This window comes from Oreochromis niloticus, linkage group LG20 (assembly GCF_001858045.2).
Source record: "Oreochromis niloticus isolate F11D_XX linkage group LG20, O_niloticus_UMD_NMBU, whole genome shotgun sequence".
Taxonomy (NCBI): domain Eukaryota; kingdom Metazoa; phylum Chordata; class Actinopteri; order Cichliformes; family Cichlidae; genus Oreochromis; species Oreochromis niloticus.
Genome location: NC_031984.2, coordinates 31,962,587 through 31,987,812, shown reverse-complemented (window position 1 = coordinate 31,987,812; position 25,226 = coordinate 31,962,587). Strand labels below are relative to the sequence as shown.

The 25,226-nt window shown below is 41.4% G+C and overlaps 2 protein-coding genes across 3 annotated transcripts; both read right to left on the bottom strand.

Moving 5' to 3' along the window:
- Positions 1-899: 899 nt before the first annotated feature.
- Positions 900-10,973, bottom strand: LOC100705189 (peptidyl-prolyl cis-trans isomerase FKBP1A). Its single transcript, XM_003456964.5, has 5 exons — positions 10,811-10,973; positions 10,657-10,704; positions 7,280-7,392; positions 4,532-4,695; positions 900-2,250 (listed from the first exon to the last, which is right to left on the bottom strand). Exons 1-4 carry the CDS (start codon positions 10,944-10,946, stop codon positions 4,567-4,569), a joined length of 426 nt encoding a protein of 141 aa, XP_003457012.1. The 5' UTR covers positions 10,947-10,973; the 3' UTR covers positions 900-2,250; positions 4,532-4,566.
- A 2,704-nt stretch (positions 10,974-13,677) lies between these two features.
- nsfl1c (NSFL1 (p97) cofactor (p47)) lies at positions 13,678-23,391 on the bottom strand. Of its 2 annotated transcripts, none has more exons than XM_019350060.2 (9): positions 23,234-23,391; positions 22,402-22,502; positions 22,203-22,280; positions 19,373-19,538; positions 19,151-19,246; positions 17,080-17,189; positions 16,827-16,964; positions 15,246-15,416; positions 13,678-14,875 (listed from the first exon to the last, which is right to left on the bottom strand). In XM_019350060.2, exons 1-9 carry the CDS (start codon positions 23,333-23,335, stop codon positions 14,713-14,715), a joined length of 1,125 nt encoding a protein of 374 aa, XP_019205605.1. In that variant the 5' UTR covers positions 23,336-23,391; the 3' UTR covers positions 13,678-14,712. The 2 variants fall into 2 exon arrangements, with proteins under 2 accessions (XP_019205605.1, XP_005477991.1); XM_005477934.4 differs by having other exon boundaries at positions 22,203-22,277.
- Positions 23,392-25,226: the final 1,835 nt, after the last annotated feature.

The following is a 25,226-nucleotide window of genomic DNA, read 5'->3' as shown; positions in this document are numbered from 1 at the left end:
ATAGAGACAGACAACCATTCGCACCTATGGGCAATGTAGAATTACTTATTCACATAATCCCAAACCATGCAAACTCCACACAGATGTGAAATGTAAAATTGAGGTCAGAGGTGAAATGTGACATGATATTTAGATGCAGACTTAAACATGATATTTTGAATCCCCATATTCCAGTGTCATTTCATAAATGTTGCTAATTTCAGAAGTCCAAAGTAATGTGATATTTAGAGTCCTTTCTATATTCCCTATATGCCTTTATGTTGTCAATAACACTATAACCGGAAATGCAGAAGGGAAAAGGTTTACTCAACTTGAATTCAGGTGTTAATTCATTATCTGTCTTCAAAGATTTTAAGAACAGGTTAGAAGGTTAAGCCAACAATATGAAATGTATTCATTCAGTATTAATCAAACTGGTCTTTTTGCAGTGCAGTGACTCGTGCAGATTTTCCAGTCAGCTTGAAGCACCACATTTTAACTCCCCCCCCCCAGTAAGCTCATAGATCCCGAGCAGCTTTTAAAGGTTCCAGACCAAAGGTTCCACCAAGTCGAATTCTAGGAGAGAGAAAAATATGCATAAAAGCTTTTATTTAAGATGAGCTTGTAGGCACTTGTGGTGAAATAGTTTCACAAGTTATTGATTTTTAAAGTGTTTATCTAATATTAATACATTTATTATGTAAGCTGTTCATCAGTTTAGTTGTCTAGGTTACCCCACGCTTGGCTTGCAGGTCAGTGAGCAGCAGTCAATAACCAGAGGCAGCCTCTGAAGCTATATGCTGTTGATCTTCAGCATGAAGATTGGTCTGCACTTTGTCACGCCTCAAATGGTAATAAATCAAATACAGTGGAGTAGGAAAAAACACCCCCCCCCCAAAAAAAAAACTTTCATAGGCATGTGGAGAGTACTTCTTTTATTTTAAATATGTCTTCATTGGTTTAGCCTGCATACAGTAATGCATCAGCACAGAACTACACAGTACATAGGTGGACTGCTGTCACACCAGTTGCAGCTTGGCTAATATGCAACATCAACAGTCAATATCAGACAGCCAGGCCAGCAAATCCTCTCATTTAAACTCCATTTAAAACTGCTACTTTTTTTTTTAGATACAAAAACCACTAGGACGCCTGTGTGTCAGCAACTTTTTTTTTATGACAACACAGACTTCAGTTAGGCAGTGTGGTACTTTACAGTGGCAAAAAAATAAAATATAACCCAAAAAAAAGAAGAGAATTTATCGTCACAGGTTGAACATCAGCCATGTTGATTCTTAGAGATAGAAAGTGAGCATCTGAAAAAATACACAATTATAATTGTTCCACAAAATAAATCAGGGAGGTCGCAATTTGATTGACACCCTCCCCTTGATTTCAAGCATTTCCATCCTATTTTTATAAGACAAAAATAACCAAACTTCCAATTGACACGTGTTCCCACAAATCCAGTTGTTGCCCTGTTCGACCTGTGTATGGCTTTAAATGGGGTTTAAAGACTTGGCAAGATGAGAAGGCAGTAATAACAAAATCAGATGCAAAGCTTTCAGCATGTACGCACTAAGTTTCCATCAGGCCTACAACATGCAGATAGGGTAAAGTAGTAACCGTGTATCTGGTGAGAATATTTAGGCACACATGAGAGCTATCTACAACTGTTACTTGTTCTCTTTTGTGCCAGCTTAAATTCGCAACTTCAATGAAAAAGTAAACACAGCGGCGTTTTACAGAAACTCAGTTCCTGTGTCGCACCGTTAAGGCCTTCCCTGACTTTCACAATAAGTAGCCATTAAGTTTAACCTTATGCCTATTTAACCCAATTTGAAGCTGGGCAGGGATAAAATGTGTGCTTTTCATATGTTTTTGTACTTTTTTTCCCCTTTACTTTTTTTTGGAATACAACAAGCTGTCAAACATATAACATCAGTATGGGTTTGACTTATAAAGATGAATGTTTCTGCTAGTGGTTCATTGGTATTGTACTTTTCAGGGTAACCATGCACAACACTTCTAAAAACACAAAGAAAAGCAATTCAATTAGCATTTTAAGATTAAGAACGTGGAGGTTTGTAAGGCTATGACCCATGGTTTTTCTAGGAGGAAGGATAGGATGGAAAAACAGAATCAACTCAGTCACAGAGACAAAATAACACAAACTGTCATAGTTTGATGAAATAAGTAGTGGAATATTGACTTGAGCCTCAAGTGCAGACTCTCCTAGCTTCTCTCCTGGTCGCCTGTGTAGGAAGTCCCCTGTGATGACAACATGAAGGAGAACATCTTGTTTAAAAACATTTTAGGATGTACAGATGGAGATACCTCTGACACTTTAGTTTGGATTGAGACTTAAGAGTCATCTTACCAAGCTTTAGTACTAATTAGTACATAGTAAGTGTTTAACAGCAGGATATACACTCAGGGCACTTTATGGAATAAGATAACCCCCCACAACAACCAGACAACCACCTATGGACAAGTATTTGGCAACTGGGAAGGAAAAACTCCCTTCAAACAGGATGAAACTTCCAGCCACGGCCAAGTCAGGGGTAAGGGTAAAAGGAAGGAGTGTAGGAAGTCAATTAAGCATAAATGCTAAATGGATGCTGTGAAAAATATTTGAATAGGTTCACTTCTTGGATCCAAACTAGATTTGACTGAGGTTGTACTTGGATGGAGTAAAGGATATATATGAACCTTACAAACAAGTATCAACTTCTAGGGTACAGAATTAAAGGGCAAAAACTGCATTTCCTCTAACGGCCAGTTTAAACTGGTTACAAACTGAGCTTTAGCTATAAAATTACAACCTGGTAATAACCTGGAGAAATGGTTTTGGTCTTTGTAGCTAATTTCCACATTAACAACACTTAGGATTAAGGGAGTGGCCCAAAGCTGTCTGCTGTCACATCCACTAAGCTGATTCACTGTCATTAAATTCTATTTCTTTGTATTAATTACATTATTTGTGGGGTATTTATGTCTTCATGTTATACCTGTAGAGTTTTAGGAGCTTGTAAACCAAGTGTTTGAGTGTCAGCTAAAAACTAAAGCTAAAAAAAACCCCACCCACTGAAGTAGAAGAAAACAACGCTAACACTGAGGCTTTAAAAAACAGAGCCCAGAAAGAAAGTTAGAATGTAGCTATAACCAGCTAACAAGCTATCTTAGCTCAGTTTTCGACCCAGATTTAGCCAGTTGACATTCATGTGTGAACATAATGTCATAATTAGTACTGTAACATAATGAAATGCTATAATAATAGGTAGTGAGTGAATTCAATACATGCTGCAGCTACAGTATCTCGTGTAATGTGAAATAATGAACTAGCTACTGAAGAAGCTAGCCAACTGTTATGCTATAATAATGTGTTAAAGTAGTTGTGTCCTGTCAGGACAAAAAGAAAAAAAATTAAAACAACAAAGGTGCAACAACAACAGCTCATCTGTGGTGAGAGGAAAGCTCTAGGACAGCCTGAACTTGTGAGTGTGCTACCAGTTATTTTCTCAATAACAACAACCCTTGTATTCTAGCCTTATGAGTTTATGGGGCTTTTGGATGGCTGATTTTTTATTTGAATAATAGCTATTCTGGTCTCCAGTCTGCATAACCAAGTATCCTTGGGCAACGTCAAGTTACTCTCCAATGTGTTCGTCAGAGTACGAAAATGTGTGTTTAGATGGAAAGCACTTAAATGCTCTAGGAACAGAGTTAACCCTATTAGAGCACTTCGCTCTTGCACTGCAGGCCTACTTGTTGTTCCTAGAGTATTTAAAAGTAGAATGGGAGGCAGAGCCTTCAGTTTTCAGGCCCCTCTTCTGTGGAACCAACTTCCAGTTTGGATTCGGGAGACAGACACTATCTCTACTTTCAAGATTAGGCTTAAAACTTTCCTTTTTGCTAAAGCATATAGTTAGGGCTGGACCAGGTGACCCTGAATCCTCCCTTAGTTATGCTGCAATAGACGTAGGCTGCCGGGGATTCCCATGATGCATTGAGTTTTTCCCTTCCAGTCACCTTTCTCACTCACTATGTGCTAATAGACCTCTCTGCATCGAATCATATCTGTTATTAATCTCTGTCTCTCTTCCACAGCATGTCTTTCATCCTGTTTTCCTTCTTTCACCCCAACCGGTCGCAGCAGATGGCCGCCCCTCCCTGAGCCTGGTTCTGCCGGAGGTTTCTTCCTGTTAAAAGGGAGTTTTTCCTTCCCACTGTCGCCAAAGTGCTTGCTCATAGGGGGTCATATGATTGTTGGGTTTTTCTCTGTATTTATTATTGTGCTATCTACTGTACAATATAAAGCGCCTTGAGGCGACTTTTGTTGTGATTTGGCGCTATATAAATAAAATTGAATTGAATTGAAAATGTAGGAAAAAGTGCTTGCGTGAATGTTTGTAAAGCACTCCAAGTGCTCAAGTAGAGTCGAAATGCATGATACGAGAACCAGTCCGTTTATCACTTGCTGTGCTGCCCTGTGTGTAATATGTAAGCTAGCTAAAATCTCTATCACACTGACTTTTTACAGACTACTTACGCAACATTAAAAAAAATAAAGGCAGCGGGTTTGTTTCACTCCAAACCCAGCAGCTCTACATCAAAGATGAGGGTGGCATTAGGTGGGATGATGCCCGGATGGCCTTTGTTTCCGTAAGCGTAGTCAGGCGAACAGGTCAGCTTGGCCCTCTGACCAACACTCATCTAGATGCAGGAGGATGAAGAGGAGGAGACAGAAACAGGACAAAGGCAACGGATTGTTATTGAGCACTTGTTCTGCTAGAAAATACAGTTAATTGGATCATAATGCAGTCTCTGCAGTGGAAGTTAGATAATAAGCCACAGGAGACAGTAAAAATATCTTGTTTACTAATGGTGCTTCAGTTTTCCTCAATCTTATCCACAGTGCATCTACTCTGACTGCTTTACTGCACAATAGCAAACGAATCTAAATGCCCTGTGGGTATATTAAAGATCACACTGAGCGCACAGAGAACTTGAAGTTACTACCATTAAAAATACAGGATGTCCACACAGGCTGCACGGCTGAGCGGGTGAGATATGGAGCTGTGTCCTTGCTGTGTTGGTGCACAGAGGAACAGAGTTAATGGAGAGCTTGGTAAGTGAAAACTCGATAATGGAACCATGTCAATAAATTTATGTGTTACAGAAGCAAAATACATCTTCTTTGAAACCATCCCAGTTACATTTGCCTCTAAATCATGACTGCTGAAGCTGCCGAGCTTTATGACTTTTCCCCCAGAATCTGATCCACTGGCATACAATACACTGCAGAACGTCCTCTGAGGACATCTGAATAAATTCACACAGCTTATAGACCAGCTTTAGATTCATTGCTTGATCATTATTTTATATGTGCTGTATTGGGGTTTCCGTATGGAGTGCTAGATACAAATTTAAGACTTTTTAAGACACATAATAAAATGTTTATTTCCTTTCCGCAATCAAGTCAGTCCATTGTAAAAACCAGTGGGAACAATAAGCTCAGCACTTATTTATAAAGCACATGAGTGGGTACATCGATATCACTGACATCACCACCTCATTTTAACCAGCTGAATTTCATAATTGACAGTAATATACGGAGCCCCTCTGATGACATGGTCCAAAAAAATAAATAAATTGTGGCCACAAAACACTACTTCGTGGGCACGAAATAGGTATAACGTGCGCACGAAATGCTAATTTGTGGGCATGAAACACTTGAGCGATAACCGTGATCCTTCCCAGGCCCTTGCAGTTGGTTGACAATAAAATCTATCCCGGCGTCCAGGTCGTACTTACGTCTGTAAAGCAACTGGGCTCTCAATATCCTGTTTAAATGTCTCTCCATAATAATGGTTCTTTGCAGTGCCAGGCTTTTCAAAATGCACTTGTAGCTCATTCCCAGCCTAAAATAAAACTCAATCATACTGTCTCTGTCCATGGTCTATAGGTTTAGCCTACTCTTATGCTTATGTCTCTACGCAGCTGTCCAGGAATTTTATCAATATGATGTGTGCACGTTATCTATTTCATTGCCACAAATGCGTAATTCGTTGCCACGTTATACCCAATTCGTGCCCACAAATAAGTATTTCGTGGGCACTTTATACTATTTCGAGGGCACGAAGTATGATTTTGTGGCCAGAATTTTTTTTTTTTTTTGGACCACATCATCAGAGGGGCTCTGTAGTAATACGACTAACTAGTTACATGACCTGGAACCAGACAAGTAGCAGAAACACAGCTTTATGCTGTTTGCTCTGGGTATGATGATGCTGTTTATAAACAGGTAAACGGGTAACAACGAACACGCGTGAACAAGCAAACTGCAAATAGTCTAAGCAGAAATCAAAAGACATTTTGCAAAATGCAATCTCAGTTGTCATTTTTTGCCCAGTAAGAATTTTACTTCACACTACCTCTTTTCATATCTCTGCTTTCATGGTGAGACTGTTTTTTTTGTTTGTTTTTGTGTCCAGCCCATGCGCCGCTTAGTTAATCAGAGTCCCTAAACTGTTGATTGAAATTCTACTTTGTTATTTTTTAGTCTTCAGACTAATTAGCAACAGTACGTCTACTTACCAAGCTAGCTAGCATATGGTGATAACTTGGCACTCCATCCTCGCCTGTAAATATGGTCACTTCTGGTTCCAAAAGAACTACAGAACCAGTGGAACACGTCAGCTTTGTTATTTCCATCTTCTCAGCAGAGTCGATGGTTGTTAATCTGACTGAAAATAGGCTGAATGAGCATGTATCCATGCTATAGTGAACCATCATCAACTGCAGTGAATTTTGTAGTTAAACTCCACCATCTTGGACTGCAGCTGGTGAAGTAAGCTTTCTTCTGTTGTACAGATTAGAACTGCAGCACATGAGCCAGTTTGGTGGCCTTCCAGCTTGCAGAAGATCTCCATTGCTTAGTAAGGAGTACGAACACCAGCTGCAGTCCAAGATAGTGGTGTTGGAATCTGTCCAACCACAGGACTAGATCCTTCCTACAAAGCAGCAGATGGATACTGAGGACCGCGACAACGGTAACCTACCCAGTGACTCAGCTAGTAGGGAAAATACATAATGGTTAGCAGCAAATTAACTTCCCAAATAAAAGTGAGAAGATTATGCCCTAGTAAACTGAAGGTGGTTATCACTGGAGGGATGAATATATAAAATTAAAACGTGCTAACCCACCATGTAAAGTCTATGATGGAAAAATGTAACGCTACTGATATTAACCTTTTTACTGCCTTCTCAGACCTTTTCCCAAAGTTCTCCAGCCTACCTGCACTACGCCCTCTTCCCAGCCTCGGATCACTTCCTGCTTGCCAATCTTAAACCGGAAAGGCTTGTCTCTGTCACGAGAGGAGTCAAACTTCCGTCCGTCTGTGAGAGAGCCTGCAAACAAGGAAACGGTAAGATGGAAGTACAGTGTGAGAGAGAAACAGAAACAGCTGCTGGTGGACGCCCTCATCCTGCTGTTGAAAAAGCCAGCCATTACCCCTGAACATGCACAATTACAGGACTAATCACTCACTGTTCAGGCCGGCTAATATCTAACGTGTACAAGTTGTTTCATAAAACCATCGGAAACAGTGATGTCTTCCAAGCTTCTCTGGCATCCATCATCTCTGCTGTGTTTATACGGAGCGCACAAATAAAGGGATTCTCAGCATCTCAGAAATAGAAGCTGCAGCTGTCTGCACAGTGGGTTTGAGTGTGAGTCAGGAAAACACAGGCATGGGTGCACAGAATAGCAGTCCTCCAATACCATTTCTGCCATCGTTATTACTGTTACCACCACTGTGAAAGGGTGTGTGTCTGTGTGTGTGGTTGCTTGATGCAACATCGCACATGTCGATACCCAGATCAGGAGGCGAGGTGGCAAGATGCAGCCTGTAATCCCAGCGGCACGGGGGGTGTCCTGTCCTCTTCTGGAAATCTAGATATCAGATTATCTGGCCTAGCTGAAAGGTCCCATTCGATCCAAGCACTGCAGTGCAAACAACCCAATAATGACTTTCTCACGCCGATCATTTCCTGGATGCAGAGCTGCTCCGAGACCCCAGACAGACCAAGTTTTGATCTTCATACAGATGTCTGCATTAAAAAAAGACTCGCTTGTGTAATGGAATATCCTGTTTCATGTCAAAATAACTTTGTAGGCTCGCAGGAAGGGAGACGGCTCAGAGAGGAAATCCTGCAGATTGTGGGTTATTAAAAAGGAGAGAATTCAGTCTCAAGCCTAAAAACAAGTTTTAAAAAATATGCTTTGCCTTGCAAAGCCCAAATGAGCTCTCACTTCATGTTACATAATCTCGAAGCAAAGAGGCTTGTGTTACAGGGCGAGTTATGTCTGGCTCACCAGGCAACAAGCTTTGCCAAACTAAAAACAGGTGCAGACAAATATGTAGTCTAGTATGCTGGGAAGTGCGCGACATGATCTACATTTTACTCTCTTTTAATACACTGCAAAGCATGCTAATGATATCTGTCAATCTGTCCACTGCTTTTACGTCTCAACAGCAACACGAGGAAGGATTTCCATGAAGTAGCGTGCAATTTCCACAAGAAAACTCTCAATGATTTTGCTGATCCACGAACTTCATGCTCCACTATGAGTGGCTTGTAATAAATTAGCTGTTCATGTAGCACTGTCTGAGGGGAATTTTAATTTATGCAAAACTTTGGCAATAGAACACATTTGATAGCACAACTTCTGTTAGCATGCAAACCTGCCACACAACAGATTGCTAAACCTCAACATACAGTGTTAGCATTGCATTGCTAGCGTTAGGGAGCTCAGATGGGAGAGGGGTCCAGAGGATAGGGCTGCCACATTGAAGGGCTCTGTCCTCAGAGGTATGAAGATTAGTGCGAGGGACAGACCCATAGCTGAAGATTGTAAGATCTGAGACAGCGTGCACGGGTGAAGGAGGTCAGACAGATACTGAGGGCCAGGATATGGAGGGATTCGCAAGTGAGGAGACAGATCTTGTAAGTGATGTGTGACTTGACTGAGACAGTATAAAAGATGGACACAGTCACTCATTGGTTAGTTAGTCACTTTTCTCTATCACCAGTGTTTTGAAACTTGCATCTGGGGGCTGCATCTGATTGTGAAACCCCATGCTTATTAGTTAATAACTCTATCCTTATTAGTCATAGACTCGTTAATATTAATAGGTCAAGTATACGTCATTAGTCAAATAAACGGCGCTACCAATTTGCTAATGTCCACAACTTGTAATGGATAAGTGTTCACACTCTGGATAATACTTCTTTATCCACTACTGCCAACCAGTCCCTGAGGCTGGTACTGCTGGAGGTTTTTTCCTGTTAAAAGGGAGTTTTTCCTTCCCACTGTCGCCAAGTGCTTACTCATAAGGGTTTGTACTATTGTTGGGGTTTTTGTTCTAATATTAAAGGATCTTTGAATATAAAGTACCTTGAGGAAACTGCTGTTTTGATTTGGTGCTATATAACTAAAACTTAAATGAATTGAACCTTTTCCTTTTTCATCTGCACCCTGTGGCTTTGGATTATTAGTTAGACAACAAAACATTTTATGCTGCCATCAAAGTGGACTCCAGTGAACTGTAATAAGCTTCTTCCTTTTTTAAGCATTTTTGCTTAAAAAAAAAGATAAGCTGACAACTGAGATATTAATTAACACAGAAAATAAGCCTTAGCTGCAGACTGTGCTGTACATCAGTCCTACAGCTGTATCCTGGTGGCACAAAGGAGGGGTTAAAAATAAAAGATATGACTAATATTGCTAACTCTTGTTCAGAGTGACTAAGTGACCAACATTCAGTGTCGTTCACATAACGTGCAATTCTCCAGAAAATAGTCGAGGATTGAGCCTGCTACTATTACAGTCAGCCAGACGGTTATAATCCGCTCAGCTAAACGCCACCAACCCCCCAACGACCCCAGAGAAACTCCAACAAAGACAGAAAAGCGCTGGAAATCAGACGGGATTTAAAACCGTGCTGTCTGGGTTCCTCTGGTCTGTCTGTCTGGTCCTCTGAGTGAACCCTGCGGCGGAATCAGTCTGCGTCCCCCCCTCCACCCCCTCTTTTGTTAATTCTCCAGACAAGACAAATGACCACATTCATTCAGTGATCTTCATGAGGCTGTAATGGAGCGGTCGGCCCCAGACTGAGGCGCGCATTATTTTACGCAGTGGTGAATCCAGAGCACCGTCCCCGGGACACACCACCACCTCCACCTGCTGTTGCTGATGCTGCTTTGCACGTTTTCACCTACCCAACACACCGAATGTGCGGGGAGTAGAAACGCGACGAAGGGGTTAAATTTCCACGCAGCTCGGTCGGTGACTGACAGTAATACCTCTTTGCCCTACTGAGAAATCACTGCCTGGAAAGGTCTGAGGCACAAAATATGTCTGCTGTGCACACTTTGTCCGGCTGCACGTTGCTCTGAATCCAACCCTCACAGCGTCCTTGCGAGGATTCTCATCATCTCCTGCGATACTTTCAGGATTATCACGCTGAGCTATTTTTCAGAACGGGTGTAGGAGACAGTTGCCCACAGCCGTCACTCCACTCGGACGGCCTTCCTGTGAACCCGCCGGTGTGCCTAACGTGTACCGTGTGTCCGTGCACGCACAGTTTAAGTTTGTCACGTCAAACTCACCGACATAATGCACCACGCACGTCTGTCCTTTTTTGGGGAAAGTCCGTCCTGTGGAGAAGCCAAAAGAGAGCTCAGTATAACATGCACATGACGCAATTAAGGCGCTGTTTCTATGGCTGCACCCAAGCACGTTAAAATGTACAGCAGGCTTTACCGTCACCGGGGGTGATGGTCTCGATTTCGACTCCCATTTCAGCGTCCTGGAGCTGCTGCTGCTGCTGTCCCCGAACACGGCAACACTCCTCCCGCAGTCCGTCTGTCTGTGCGCTCCTCCGGCGGATGTTCCTCATCTCTCTCTCTCCCTCTCTCTCTTTCTCTCTCTCACACACACACACACACACACACAAGGCGCCAATGGCTCACATCAACACTTCCGCCCACGACCACCAAAGTAAAACCCAATCTCAATCACTGGAACGGTCCCCTGGCGGCCACAGTGCTGGACCCGTTTTCATATTTAGATTAATGTTATTAGAATAAATCCGTTTTAAAGCGAATAATATATTGTTCGGATATTATTTTGTGATTTTAAAAAATCAAGATTAAAAAAAGGTTGCAAATAACATCAGTAACATATGTTTTAAATTGTCCACACCAATGTATCATAGTAAATTAAAACAAAAATGTTCAATGAACATTTAAAATTATGGGGAAAAATAAAATATAATAAAACGAAATACTAAACTAAATAAAAACAAACAAAAACATAAATGTCTTTATTTTTTGTTAATTTTGATCATTTGTCCAATACACAAGCATGAGCATGTACTGGGACCAAAGTTTAGTGAAAGTGGGACGTCAGAAGTGTGAGTTACATTAGGATGTAGCCTCCAGGATTGAAAAGCCATTTTACCACTGGCCAGCAGGGGCTGACTCCTAGTTGTATAGAAGTTATGAAAAAACTGTACTTTTGTTCTGTGACTTCAGTCAACACTTTCCTGATGACTTTATGCTGTCAGTCACTAGTTTGAAGTCTTTTTTAATACAGTATGATGTTCAATTTCACCCCCAACTAGTCACGAATGATGACCCCTCCTTCCCGAGTTCTGCCAGAGGTTTCTTCCCATTAAAAGGGAGTTTTTCTTCCCACTGTTGCCAAAGTGCTTGCACATAGGGGGTCAACTGTTTTCTTTCTATTATTATGTAGGGTTTTTACCTTACAATATAAAGCACCTTGAGATGACTTTTGTGATTTGGCGCTATAAAAATAAAATTGATTCCTTGGCAGTAGGCTCTAGGAAAGCCACTTTAAGTGAGGTTGACCCCTCTTGTTTCTGGATGTTGTGGATGGAGGAAATAGTGTGTTTGAGCATAAGCATATGCAAATTGCAATTCATAAGGGAAAAAACAACTCTCATCTCTCAGATTCATTGCCACATCTCAAGATTAGTCACAAAATACTCAGAAAAACAGGCCTTCAAAAAGGAAAAACAGATCATAGTGCACTGGGTTTACTCTGGGCCACTGTAGAGAACAAGGACACCAATAAGTGCTCCTTAAATGCAAAAGCACAACCTAACAAGAAATTTAAGTTATGTGCCATTCATTTCTGATTGAAAGAGGAATCAGAACGGACCTGCTTCTTAGGTTTTGATTTCCCAACTTTCTCCATGGTTCATTAAACTGTAGCAAAGTAGTTGAGGCTGTTATGCTGAAGTCACTGTAAAAGAAATGCACACCAACCAAGTCCATGTGGATGTGTGTGTGTGACCTCTGAGATACATTTTAATTCAGAATACAGTAAGTTTAAACTGTACGTGAGAACAGGAAAGGAAATATTTAAAGTGGAAGTGTTTTTTTTATTCATGAGAATGATTTTAGGTTTCTTAGATCTAAACACTAACCAGTGAGTCACTTTTTTAGTGTGAGACAAACAATAAAACACTATTAGAACAAAGGGGGCCCATCAGATCTGATCAATAGTCACATTTTACACAAAGCTTGACAGTTCCATAAATCCATTTAGCATGTGTTGCAGATTGCTCAGACCTCCCTCTTCCCACACAACACTCTTAGCTTTAAAAGGGGCACTAAGAGGATATCAAGCCAGAGACCCGACTGACAATCTCATGTCCAGCTGGGATCGTCTCCCTCCATTTTGGCATGCCCAAATCCAAGGAGGACCCCTAGATTAGAACCCACCAAAAAAAAAAAAAAAAAAAAAAAGAACCCACATCATCTGTCTTCCTCTCATTTATGAGGCTGTCTATTGATTTACATTTTAAAAAGTTCAACTTCACAGCAGAAATAATCATGTTAGCAGGCTGACAGAAACCAAGTCTCTACAGATATTTTCTTAGGAAGTCCTATAGAATAGGTAATGCCATTGTTTTGTTAAGGAAGGTAGCCAACTTTGAATAGCTGGCAGCTGTGTGCCAAGCTTTAACTCTCCTAATTAGAGTTGGACAAACAATAAAACCTGCTGCCAGATGCAGAGAATCTTTGTGTTTGCTTCAGTTTTGGTGAGTTCAATCCTAGTATTTGATAAGTCTGTTACTTAGTAGTTGTTAGCAGAGCTGTGTGTGTTTAATGTTGCATCCATGCAGTTCATTGATGCACCTTGCTAACCAAATATGCAAACATGCAATGGTAACTTAGGCTTCCAGCCTCTTGTCCAAATATGGTCACTCTTAAAAACAAACCAAATATTCTGACAGCCAAAACATCCAGAAGTCAAAGCGCGATGTAACTGTGACAACATCCTTCTTTTAGATACAGTCTGTGTGCCAGACTGACAATGGAAATGGGGGTATTTGGCAATAAGCTGTATACACACTGTTGCTGGGTCCATGTGTAATTTCTTTTGGGAAGTCTGACAAATGGAGGGATTTATACATTAGAAAACCAAAATGAAATGTGGTTACATCACTGATAATCTCATTGATGTAGTTCCCATAAATGTACTGCTAATGACAGAAGAAGTGAAATGCTACAATATCTGGCATAATTATAATTCATGTTTTCTCACTTCATAAAAGCAGCAGATATCCCACTAACAATAACAAAAACACAAGACCATAATTTCTTTATACATCAACCATAAAATGGATTTATTTCACCAGAGGTCCAAACATATTTTTGTGTTGCCCCAGGATGCATAGAAGATGTCAGTGTATCTTAGGAATTCAACTTCCGCTATCACAAACCAGTGTTTACAATCTAAATGTTCTTTTGCTCGACCATTGGTTTAATAATAAAGCCATGTGTAATTGGTTTTCATATATCAAAATGCCTCTGTCTAACTGGGACAATCTTACAATCGGCGCGAAAAAGAAAGAAAAAATGAGGAGGAAGTGATGAAAGGAGTTGATTTTAAAAAATAATTCCATCTTCATTTAAACAAATGGACAGGTGTGGTTGTGGAGGTGTGTAAAGAAGAGTAAGGCTACTGGTACAGGTTGGTTTGGAAAGAGAAAAATCCTTGATGTTTTGTTCCATCATCACCCATTTCTCTCCAACATGAATGTGTGGAGAGAAATGGAAACTTGTACAAAGCCACATCATCATGCTATAATAAACTGGCTTTGGTTATGTGGTTCTGGTCTGTGCTGTTGAGACAGAATCAAAGTGAGAATCTGTCACGGTGTGGATCTGCCAAAGCACCGGCTACTGACAGCTGATGGGCTGAGTTAAGGTCTATAGAAAAAGAAAAGATGGGTTAATGGAAAACAAACAAATCTATAGTGAACACTTTTATAACTAAACTGTCGTTCAGACTGCATCTTCAGGCTCTGACAGGCTCTTACATGAACTCTGTTTCAGTCTGGAAGATTTTTAGCTTTGTCCCCGTTACCGTCTTTCACAGACGGGGAGAAGGGGAGAATTTGGGGGGACAGGGCTGTGAAGCAGAGTGTTAAGTTTCACTTTAGAAAAACAAAACTGAGAAATTAGAAGTCCATACATAAGTCTGTTTTCTCTCCACCCTCGATAGGGCAGCAGGTTTCAAAGGGCTGCTCAGCCACGCCACAGCGAGAGGGAGGAGTGGAAGAGGGAGGAGGGCAGCTGGAGGAGGGGGACAGGGAGAGGGTTCAGGGGGTTGATCTTCCTCTCTCATCCTCACTTTAGCCGCTGGACGATTACAGCGTTGAGGAGATTGGCCTGCTGCAGCGTCTGGCTCTCATCCGTCAGCTCCTTGTTGGGGAAGGTGGTCATCAGGACGAACTCTCTGGCAGCCATGGCGGGCCGGGCCGCCACCACAAAGTGTCGCAGGTCAGACACCCTGAGAGACACAAGGACACGGCAGGACAGGAAAAGAGGGTTACATGACAGGATGAAATCTGAATATGTTAGCTTCTACTCTTTAATACAGGACTGATTTCACCTTCTTCGATTATTTAGGCTGGTAGCCCTGACCAAGCTAAATGTTGTCCACAGACTCGTGTACCATAGTTTGTGCATCTGTTTCTTTCTCTCTTTTTCAAGAACATGGTTTGTGTTGGTGTAAAATCACAGTGTGTAGGGTTTATGAGACAGGGATTAACTGATTTACAACCCCCCCAAACCTTGTGTCCCTAATAAGCCACTTGAAGCAACGCAATGTCTTCATATCCACATCCAGCAGAAACACGTGCAATTCAAAAAAAAATTACCTGTGGGTATGGTTGAACTTTTGGACCAGCCTGCCACCATCGGCCAGTCTGATCTGAATGTTAGTGACGGGCTGGGAGGGGTCGAGGTTCACTGAGGCACTGGCTTGGGCCTCGTTGGCAGCTTGGTCCTGCTGGGAGGTGGGCGGAGCTGAAATCAACTCTGGTGTGGCGCTGGAGAGAAAAGGGAAAAAAAAAACCCAAACATGACCAAATTGAACAGGTTATGAATGAAAAAAATACACAATGTATACTTTTAAATACATGAATGTCAACATCTGAATAATAAAGCAGCTACTGATTTGGTTTGCAGTTATTTTCCAAACATTTGTGTGAAACACTTTAGTTTGGGTTTTGCTTTTCCATTTGCTGCTTGCTGTTCGATTTTACTGGGGTTTTATGCAATCAAACATTTAAATATTCAAATTACATGCTCCTGCAGTCCTGTGGACAGCAGACGATTTCATGGCCTGAGGAAAAAGTTTTCAGCTTTGAGATTTTGTATCATTTTCAGATAAACACCGGCCTATACATGGTACCACAACAATGTACCGGAAAACTGATAAAAGCATCAAATATCCCCATCCACAAATAAATAAAGAAGATAATCAAATAGTGAGGATTTCGATATATTACAGACTTCTTATTTTATGTTAAAAGCTCTCTTTAAATTTTACAACATTAGCAAATGACTCACTGAGCTGAAGTCAGACTCATCCACATAAACCAGATGAGTAAGATAAATATATTTTTTTTAATGTTTTCACTTATCTTGGGCCATGCTATCATTTATTATTTCACTAATACATTACAATAAGGGTTTATGTTTGTTGGTTTCATTTTATAAAGTTAGTAAAGAACTGAACTGTTAGTTGACAGCCAGCCTGATATTGTCTTACAGGACCCCCAGTGTCTTCCACACAGTGAGGAGTGCAGCTTATTTATTAGTCTTCTGGGCTGGTCATAACCCCACCCGAATCTCATCTTGGAGAAAGTATCAGCATCATAATAAAGTATCATTTTAAACAAAGATCATTTTCTAATGGACAACCACAGTAGGATTTTTCCAAATAATAAAAATGAGCAAAATGTGAATACTTGTGTTTTGGTTTTTAGAAAACAACATTCCTCAAATAGGAAAACAAGTTAACATAAGACTATTTTAAAATTGTTACTTTTTTAAGATTTCTCTAGTCTTGCTTTGAGCCTACATGTGACAGGACATGATCCGGATTACTAATCTTCCATTTTGCTCCAAGTATGAGTAAGTTGTATAAAAGTTTGACTGAATTATATGTTTGAAATATATGCACTTTATTAAATGTAAGAAAATTTATAGCAATTTTCCAATGTAATTACTGTCAACATGCATGACTTATGGAGGTTATTAGTAACCTTGGAGTTTCTATGACCCATAGAAACCAATAATTCATCCAGATGATTCATGATAACTTGAAAAACGAGGCAGACTGGTTCACTGACCTTTATATGAATGAAGCTTGCACTGAGCTCAGTCAGTGCTTTTTTAAAAACCATACAATAGAAACAATACGGCTACAATGTTAAATCAAACGTCATCCTCACCTCCCCAGCTTCTGTCCTTCACCTTCAAAGGCTTTGAATGCCATCTTAGGCTTGGTAAAGTCCTCATCTCTGTGGTCCTCCATGTCTAGGTTGACTTGGCCCCCTCGAGACCGTTGTCTCAGCTCAAGAGGAATCTCCCTGTGGGATGAGGATGAACGGATGAGTGTGGATCTAACATTTAGCAGAACATAACACGAGCCGAAAAGTAAATCACTGAAATTGCAAACAAATAATAGATTTCAGCTATTCTCACCCTCTTCTGATCGCTTCAAGGAAGTTGGCATTTCCAGGATCATCGTAGCTTCTGAGTTCACCGTTATCCAGACTGAAACCGGTCTTCCACAGCTTAAGCACCACATGTACCTAACACACAGACACACACACATACGCACATAGATACACACGCATATAGACACACAGGGATTATTCAATATGGATGCAATTTCCCCCACAGCCATTTTTTAAAGGAACAAAATTACCAAAGCAATACAATAATTCACTAAACTAACTACAAAGAGTCCAAATCCAGCTCGTGTTATAACTGCCACAGTTCCCGACTTGCTTGAATTCTGCTGCACCCCACACTTCCTGCACGTGCTGAATGGCCCACTTGCCAAAATACACTGAGCAGAATCACTGGCTTTGAAGTTATCTGCTGCTGGCAGGTAATGGAGGCATGAACGGCTTCAACACCCACTTGACACTAGCACATTGACCTTGTCCTGTTCTTTTGTGGTCTGACAGTCGTGAGCCTTGAATCCCGGTGGAGCTTTTCTGTGTAGAGTTGCATGTTCTCCCTGTGCCTATGAGGGTTCTTCCCAGGTCCTCCAGCTTTCTCCACAGTTACAACAGGTGGCTGGTGTCTGTTACAGTGGTAATTCCTGAAACAGATAGTGGACCACCACCAGAGGTGAAGGTAGTCCATTCTGAGTTCAGAACAAGTTGCTTCTCCAACTAGACGAGTTCAAATATCTTAGCTTTTTGTTCGCCGGTGTGGCAAGTTGATTTTGATGTCACATCATGTGTCACGCGACACAGTCTTTGTGTTGTGTCGGCCATTAGTATTCCTCTTGACTTCTGTTACTTGGCGTGTGTACGATCTTCTCAGTTTTTACCATGATTCTAACGATATTCCAGTACAGGAGCCCAGAGACATTCAGATATACAGAGGGAGAGGCTGGAGTTGTTTGAAAAACATGGCTTCTGGTTGTGACTTCTTCATCTCCTATTTCAGCACTTAGATGGCAATTTTGTCTGAGAGGCGACACCTATTGTTCAGGAGAATACTGTATTGTGTCTGTGAGACACGGTTGTGGCGCAGAGCAAAGCGACCATTACAGCAGGTACACTTTGAGACTGACAGACAGATTGGTGAGGGGTCGGCACTGAATGAGACGCTGTACCCACCCGTTGCTGTGAAGAGACCCGAGCTGTCCATTCACGATTCAATCTATGTTCCTAGCCTTAACTACAGTCACAAAGTCACAGAAACAAGCGTCAGAAATTAGTTTTCTTTAAAGGATGGCTGGGTGGAGCAGAGGCGCTGCTCCTCCACAAAGGAAAGGGAGCTAGCTGAGATGGTTCGGGCATCTGACTAGGATGCCTCCCAAAGGCCTCCTAGGTTAGGTGTACGATTTGCATTATTAACGCAGAACAGAACACAATGCAACTCTAAATATAGAGTTATTCTAAGAAATCTAGCGGTGCCTCTAAAATCAGCTCCATTTATTTCATACTGTTGGTGCTGCTGAAACATGCATTTGTATACTTTCAGGCAAACTGTGCTTTGCAGATTGCATTCAGGCTTGATACATAATTGCAGCATATTTGCCACAGAGTGCCTGTAATAGTGCAACATCCCTGCAGGATTTGTCTGGTATTAATGGCTAAAGAGACCTCTACTCTGCCTATATATTCTCTCAGATTTATGAGCTACTTTTAGAGCCAATATAGTTTTTGAAATACTCTCAGAACAACAAGTTAAGTGCATCATGCCTTTCAGCACTGGTATGCTTTGTGAGATGGCCGTGAGTGCAGTTTATATAACAAAGCAACAAAAAAAAAAATCTCAGCTTCCTACCTACAAAGTGTTATGTGACTCTACTCATGAGGACACTCTTTAGGATTTGATTAATGATTAGTTGGATTCCTGGAACAGGATTAATCACCCTTCATCTGTTACTGTCTTGTTTTATTGCTATAAACTAAGAGCCGCAAGCTTTGATTGACTGAAGTCTACCTTGGATCAGATTCAGAAACACAGGACAGGAAACAATGCAAGGACAGAATTACCCCCAAAAAGAAAGAAAAAAATCTACACTCACATCCTGCTGCCTGTTGGAAGCTTGCCTCTCACCAGCCACATAAGTTGACTCTTCCTCGGGGGCTGCTCCTAGCCTGTAACCTCCGCCAACAAACGCCTAGAATAACAAGTATAATCAGAACAGAGTAACTGATTTACAGACACAAAACAAATCTGCTAACAAGAGTAACATAGAAGACAAGGAGCCTGACATGAACAGCTGCTTACAGTAGCTATACTTCACCTTAGCTTTGCTGGGCTCTCCCGGTCCTCTCCCGCTGCGGTCCAAAGGCACAGCTCCATGTTCCTTTGCCCCCTTGAATAGATCCTCTACCACTTCATTGGAGCTCTTTTTCTTAGGAGGTCCCACAATCTGTTGCCCACTGCGCTCTGATCCTCCTGCAAAAAACCTGAGAGGGTGGGAACAGAGCTAGTTAGAAGTCTTTTATAAACAGAACAACAGACACTCTGGGGAAAAAGAGAGAGAGCGAGAGAGAGAGAGAGAGAGCGAGAGAGAGAGAGAGAGAGAGAGAGAGGGAGAAAGAGAGAGAGAGTGTGAGTGAGAACAATGTTCTACAGGGTCACATGTCACAGTGTGAGAGTGAGGATAATAAAGCCATAGTAGCAAAATAAAGATTGGTATGAAAAACAACAGTGTTTCTCTGCAAAAACTAAAATCCTTGTCCTTTTTGTCCAATAAAGACTGTTTACAGTGAGTCTCTTGTCCTGCTGATGGACAGCTGGCCGCAGTAATCCTTGTTCTGTGCTGTAGCCTTTATAAGCTTGGAACAGCAGCACAGGATCTGGTTAGAGTGGTCCTCCAGCTCTCAGTTGGGTGTCCAGAGCAAAGGTACTGTCCACTATTAAACTGACTACAGATGGTTCTGTTCTCTTGAATGACAAATAAACTAAGTCTATTGGTGTATGCATAGTATGTGTGTCTATGTGAATGTTATTATGATTTTTAGGAGTAAGCTTATTTGGGTAGACCAAAAAACACATTTAGCTATTTATCTTTACTTTTTCATCCACCTGAGAACATGAGGCAACTGACTGATTATTCAACAGTCTCCTGGCTTTTATTTTGAAAGTCCACTTGCTGCTAATCAGCTAGCTCTGGTCTTTCCTGTCTATCCTTTCCCTTACGAGCAGGCTAGTCAGGTAACTCCTACAGCTTGGACTATAAAGTGTACATGGTTTTATTTAATAATTTGTAGGATCACAACAGGAAAGACAAGTTCATTTGAGGTATCAACCACGGTTAAAGCACTGATTTGTTGTCCCTTTCTTTCTGAAATAAAGGCAACATCAGTATCTTTCAGAAAGATCTCAACTGTGTATTGAAAACTGAATGAAGCCTTCATGATGGATCTACAGGAAAAAAAAACAATTCTGAGACCAACTGAGAAGGAGGGAGAAAAGTGCTCAGATCAAGAAACACAATGAATGGACTACAGACCATTCAGTAACTGTATGAGTGAGAAAAGCTGCCATATGTTAGAACTTATTCAAGGGTGTTGGACAAGCTTCAGGTGACAACCTGATAGAGTGGAAAGTTGAAATCAAAACTAAAGGCAGGAACAATCTCAAATTTAAAGCACTTTTTTACTCAATGTGTCTTTTCATAGCTTTAAGGTTTTGATACATAATGAAGAAAATAGGCAAAAGAAAACAGAACATCTCTACTGAGTAGTCCTTTGCAGTGTATCAGCTGTTTGGACAACAAAGAAATAAGATGAGCATATAGTTGCACTGGAGACGGGTGTCTGGGTAGCCAACTATGTTCACATTGTTCTAGCAGTCAGACAGCAAGACAAACAATGTAACCAGACTTGAAAAATGCACAATCTACAGTGCTGCATTATATAATTCTTATGTATGTGAAAGTCTGTCGCCTGGATGGAAACAAACTTAAAAAGACATGACATGAAATGAAACTGACAAAAGGTGCACTGTGGAGGCAACAACAAGACAACAACAAAGAGGGAATGCTTTTGCAAACCACTGCTCTCTCCTTATCCCTCCTAACTGATTTTATTTTCTAAAGCTGGTGTCTCTGTCTAGTAGCATGGGACCGTACTGACAGCTCCTTTAGGTTGCACAGGTAGTCCCGCTCCTGCAGACTGACTTGTCAAGAAGTTATCAAGAAATATGGCACCATTTCTACAACAGGTACTGTCTCGCGCTACCATAGAGGCTAATACTACTAACAAAAAGGAAAACTACAGACAACAATTAACATCAGAGGTACAGAGAGAGCAATGGTCTATGGGCAGCTGCTGTAAAACCATTCACTGGTCTTGTTGTTGTCTGTATACTGCACCTGTTGTGACTGTCATTTGCACCAAAGTCAGTAAAATGGATTCACAATGGTTTACACTTCCTAACTGGATCAACTGATATCCCTGAAGTTTAACTGACTTTGATTAATACAGCGATGTGTGAATTTCCTTTCACTCATTTTGAGCTGTCTGAATGGTTAGGCAATCTGAATATATTCAGATAAAGGAACTCCCCCCTCGTCCAAACTATCCCAGAAGCCACTGTGCACTGAGAAACAGAACCAGAAGAAATGTTAATTATAAATTACATCATTACTGACTCTGGAATAAAATACTCTCTGTTCTTTAGCTCTGTTTGCTTGCTGGATGAAATGAAAACGGACTGTGAAGGTTATCAGTACCCCCACACGGTCCCTTAACAACCAGTCCACTGCACTGATCCAGCAGCAGAATCTGTTGACACAGCAGGAAAGCGACCAGCTCCCAGAGAATGAGGTGTTACCAAAAATAGTTTGGTGCATTCTGGAACCACACCAGCTAGGTGTGACTTTGTACCATCCATCCACAGCTCAAACAGACAGCAACATCTGTCACACCCATTCTGAAAGGCCTCCGGCACAAAAAGATATTTACCTCTTTTGCTCGTAATTATCTATTTGAGTATTATACTGAGACACACTGAAGCTTTTCTGTAACTCAACCTGAGAGAGCTGTGGTCTTATTTCCACACCTTTTAAATGAAATGTCACACTCACTAAAGATAATAAGCAGACAAAAGGGAAGTACACTTACCTTTGGCCTTCCTCTTCATCACTCTCATCCTCTGCTTCATGCATTAGATCTCTGAAGGAGGTCACTCTGGGCTGACTACTGGACGATAAAATTGTATAAATACATGTATAAGTGTCCTGTACTTGGATAAAAACTTCGCTCTTATAATTGTGCCATTACATTGTGATTAAAGCACTGACAGGCTGGATGGAGACTGTACCTGGGGCCTGCGGATCGGGAAACCGAGGAGCCTCCCTCAGGCTGGGGAAGTGTCACTATGTCATCATCGGCTCCGTCTTCAAAGAAGCTGGCGAGTGCAAGCTGAGGATGCAAAACGAGCATGCAAATGTGACAGCACGAAACAGGTAGTAAGATAATATTGACGAGCTCCAGATGCTACTGGGTAACACGTCTGTCATGAGCTCGCGTCAAACATTCTCGAGGATTAAGCGATTTAGCCACAGTTTCACTGACTTATTTTCTCTTTCTCTTTGTACACTGATGACGCTGGTACAGTGAAGAAACTCTGACCATGTCTGTGTTATCTTACAGTATCAGACCACGCAAATACTGTGGATATGCACTTATTTCCCTAACACCCCCCCCCCCACCACACACACACACACACACACACACACACACACACACACACACACACACACACGTTATTCTCCCATGGAGCAGGGGCAGGTGGCTACTAATAATAACCATTTATTTAGCGTTGCATGCTAACCCTAGCTAGCATGGGTCAATGGGTTTACGGCAGACCAGCTTAGACAAAACTTAATGGACAATCTTCTTTATGATAACACAGCAGTAGTTACTGTAAGCGTGACGCTGTCAGCTGACAAACTGCACGCGTGAATTGTTGCTGATGATAAGAAGCAGTCCGGCCATTGTCAAAGGGTGACTTGCACAAATTGCCGGCAAAACCCGGCTAACGTTAGCCGTCGAGCTACTGGTCTGACACATGCCCGGTAACCGGAGTTTCCTTTATAGGGTCTTTTCTACAGTCCACCGCAGCTCCGTGGAAGACCGCAGAAAAGCCGTACCTGCAGATTCCAGCCGGCAGACTCCAGAAAAAAACGGGCCCTCTCCTCATCCACATCAGTAACAGCGACGAACTCCCTCACTGACTCCTCTTGGTTCGCCATTTTGATTCGCTCCTTCAATGACTCGTCCGCCTCCACCTGAGGAAACTAGCAACAGATGATGGTTCCTATCCTGTTACAAACCAGACAGGAAGCAAGTGGAGTTAAACACATCACCGTCAAAAAAGGTCCCATGAGGTTTCAAACTGTATTTTATTTTTTTCAACGAGTATCGACAGCTCTCATAATATGAACACAGTGTATTTTTTTATAACAATTTCCTGCGTTGTTAACATGATTTTAACCACTTGGTGGCGACATATCCACAAGTTAAACTGAGCAGTAACTCATGAGCGTTACACTGTGTAATATTTGTTCCTGTGTATGGGGTGTTTTAAGTCATTACTTATTCCTCAAGGTAAAGAATATATAAATTATCCTTTTTAAACTTTGCTTCTGAACCAGGACAAAGACGTCTATAAATTTAACTGCATTGGATTATATATTTGCATTTGGTTCAGTTCCAACTGGGGACACAAATCCCTTTTGGGGTTACATCAGAAAGAGTATCTGGTGACCCCTTCTGACAAGCGAGTTGCTGGGAGAGAGAAAGAGAAAAGATCACCTCTTATTTTAAACAGACTATAACAATTTTCTAGCTTTTCTTCAGACACTGTCAAGGTTTTCATCTCATTCTGTCTCGTTAATCTGATTCCATTCCAACAAGCTCTGACACATCAATGTGGGAACTTCTAATGCCACCAGCAGATCATAATCTGCATCTTATACCATTTTTCAGCTCCTATCTCTAGTTTATATTTTTATGCAAGTGCTCCGTGAAACAAATGCTGGCTGAAGTGTCAAACACCCTCACCTCTGGCAGAGCTGCTCCAGGAAACATGTTCCTCTGATTCCAGTATGATAAGCAGATGGTGAGAATATTCCCATGGGTGATAGGCTACCTTTGTATTCCAATAAAGTGTCTGATTGCAGGCTGGTCAGATGGCACAAATCAATCCACATTCAGACAGATTTGGACCGTCTTAATTTTTTTTTTGGCGGGGGGGGCATGGGTTGGTGGGGTTGTTCGTGCCATGTGCTCTTGTTGTTTGATCTTCAAGGCTAATTAATCTGTAGCAAAGTGAGAAAACCATGTTGTCACATCTCCTGGTGAAGCACGACACCCACCATCCCCCAACAGACGCAGACAAAAGATGGAGATAAATAAAGGAAAAATACAGTGAGGAAGTTTAAGAGGCTGTGATCATATAGTTTCCCCTTTGGATGTTTTTAGCTTCAGGCATTGCGTAATGAGGCAACAGCACCCAGATTCAAAGCAAGAGAGGGAATGATACAAGGAAGAGAGTGAAGTGTAAACCTGCAAACCGATGGAGGAAAAAACAAGAAAAATCACATGCACATGATGTATAAAGTGAAAAAGGAACAAGACCAGAAGTAGCTGTTATCATGTCCTAAAGCCTGTCACACACCAACATACAGAGTCGGCCTCAACCCATGTCACGGCTTGACATCAGTGAATTTCGCCTCAGGAAATCCTGAAGGCGTGAGTGTTGATTTATGTGTGTGTTTATGGTCCCATGAGTTTGGAGGCTGATGTTGTCGAAGTGTAATGTTACAGTGAGCAAAATGTTAGAAGTAGGTGGCAGACATTAGATGTCAGCTGAAGTTAACTGGAATGTCAATGGAAGGAAACAAGCGTCTGATAAACTGACGGACAGAAAACGTGACCTCCTCCCCTCCCGTGAATAGTGAATACATAGTGAAATGTAAATAGTGTTTTCACCTTTAAGGTTGGAAAATACAGGAAAATGTAGCTTTTTAATGTGTTTCTAATGACGTAAGAGATCATTTTTAAAGGCATGGTATTTGCCTAACCAAGTAGTTTTGGTGGTTAAACTTAACCAAATGGCAAGTTAAATGGGTCCAGATAAGG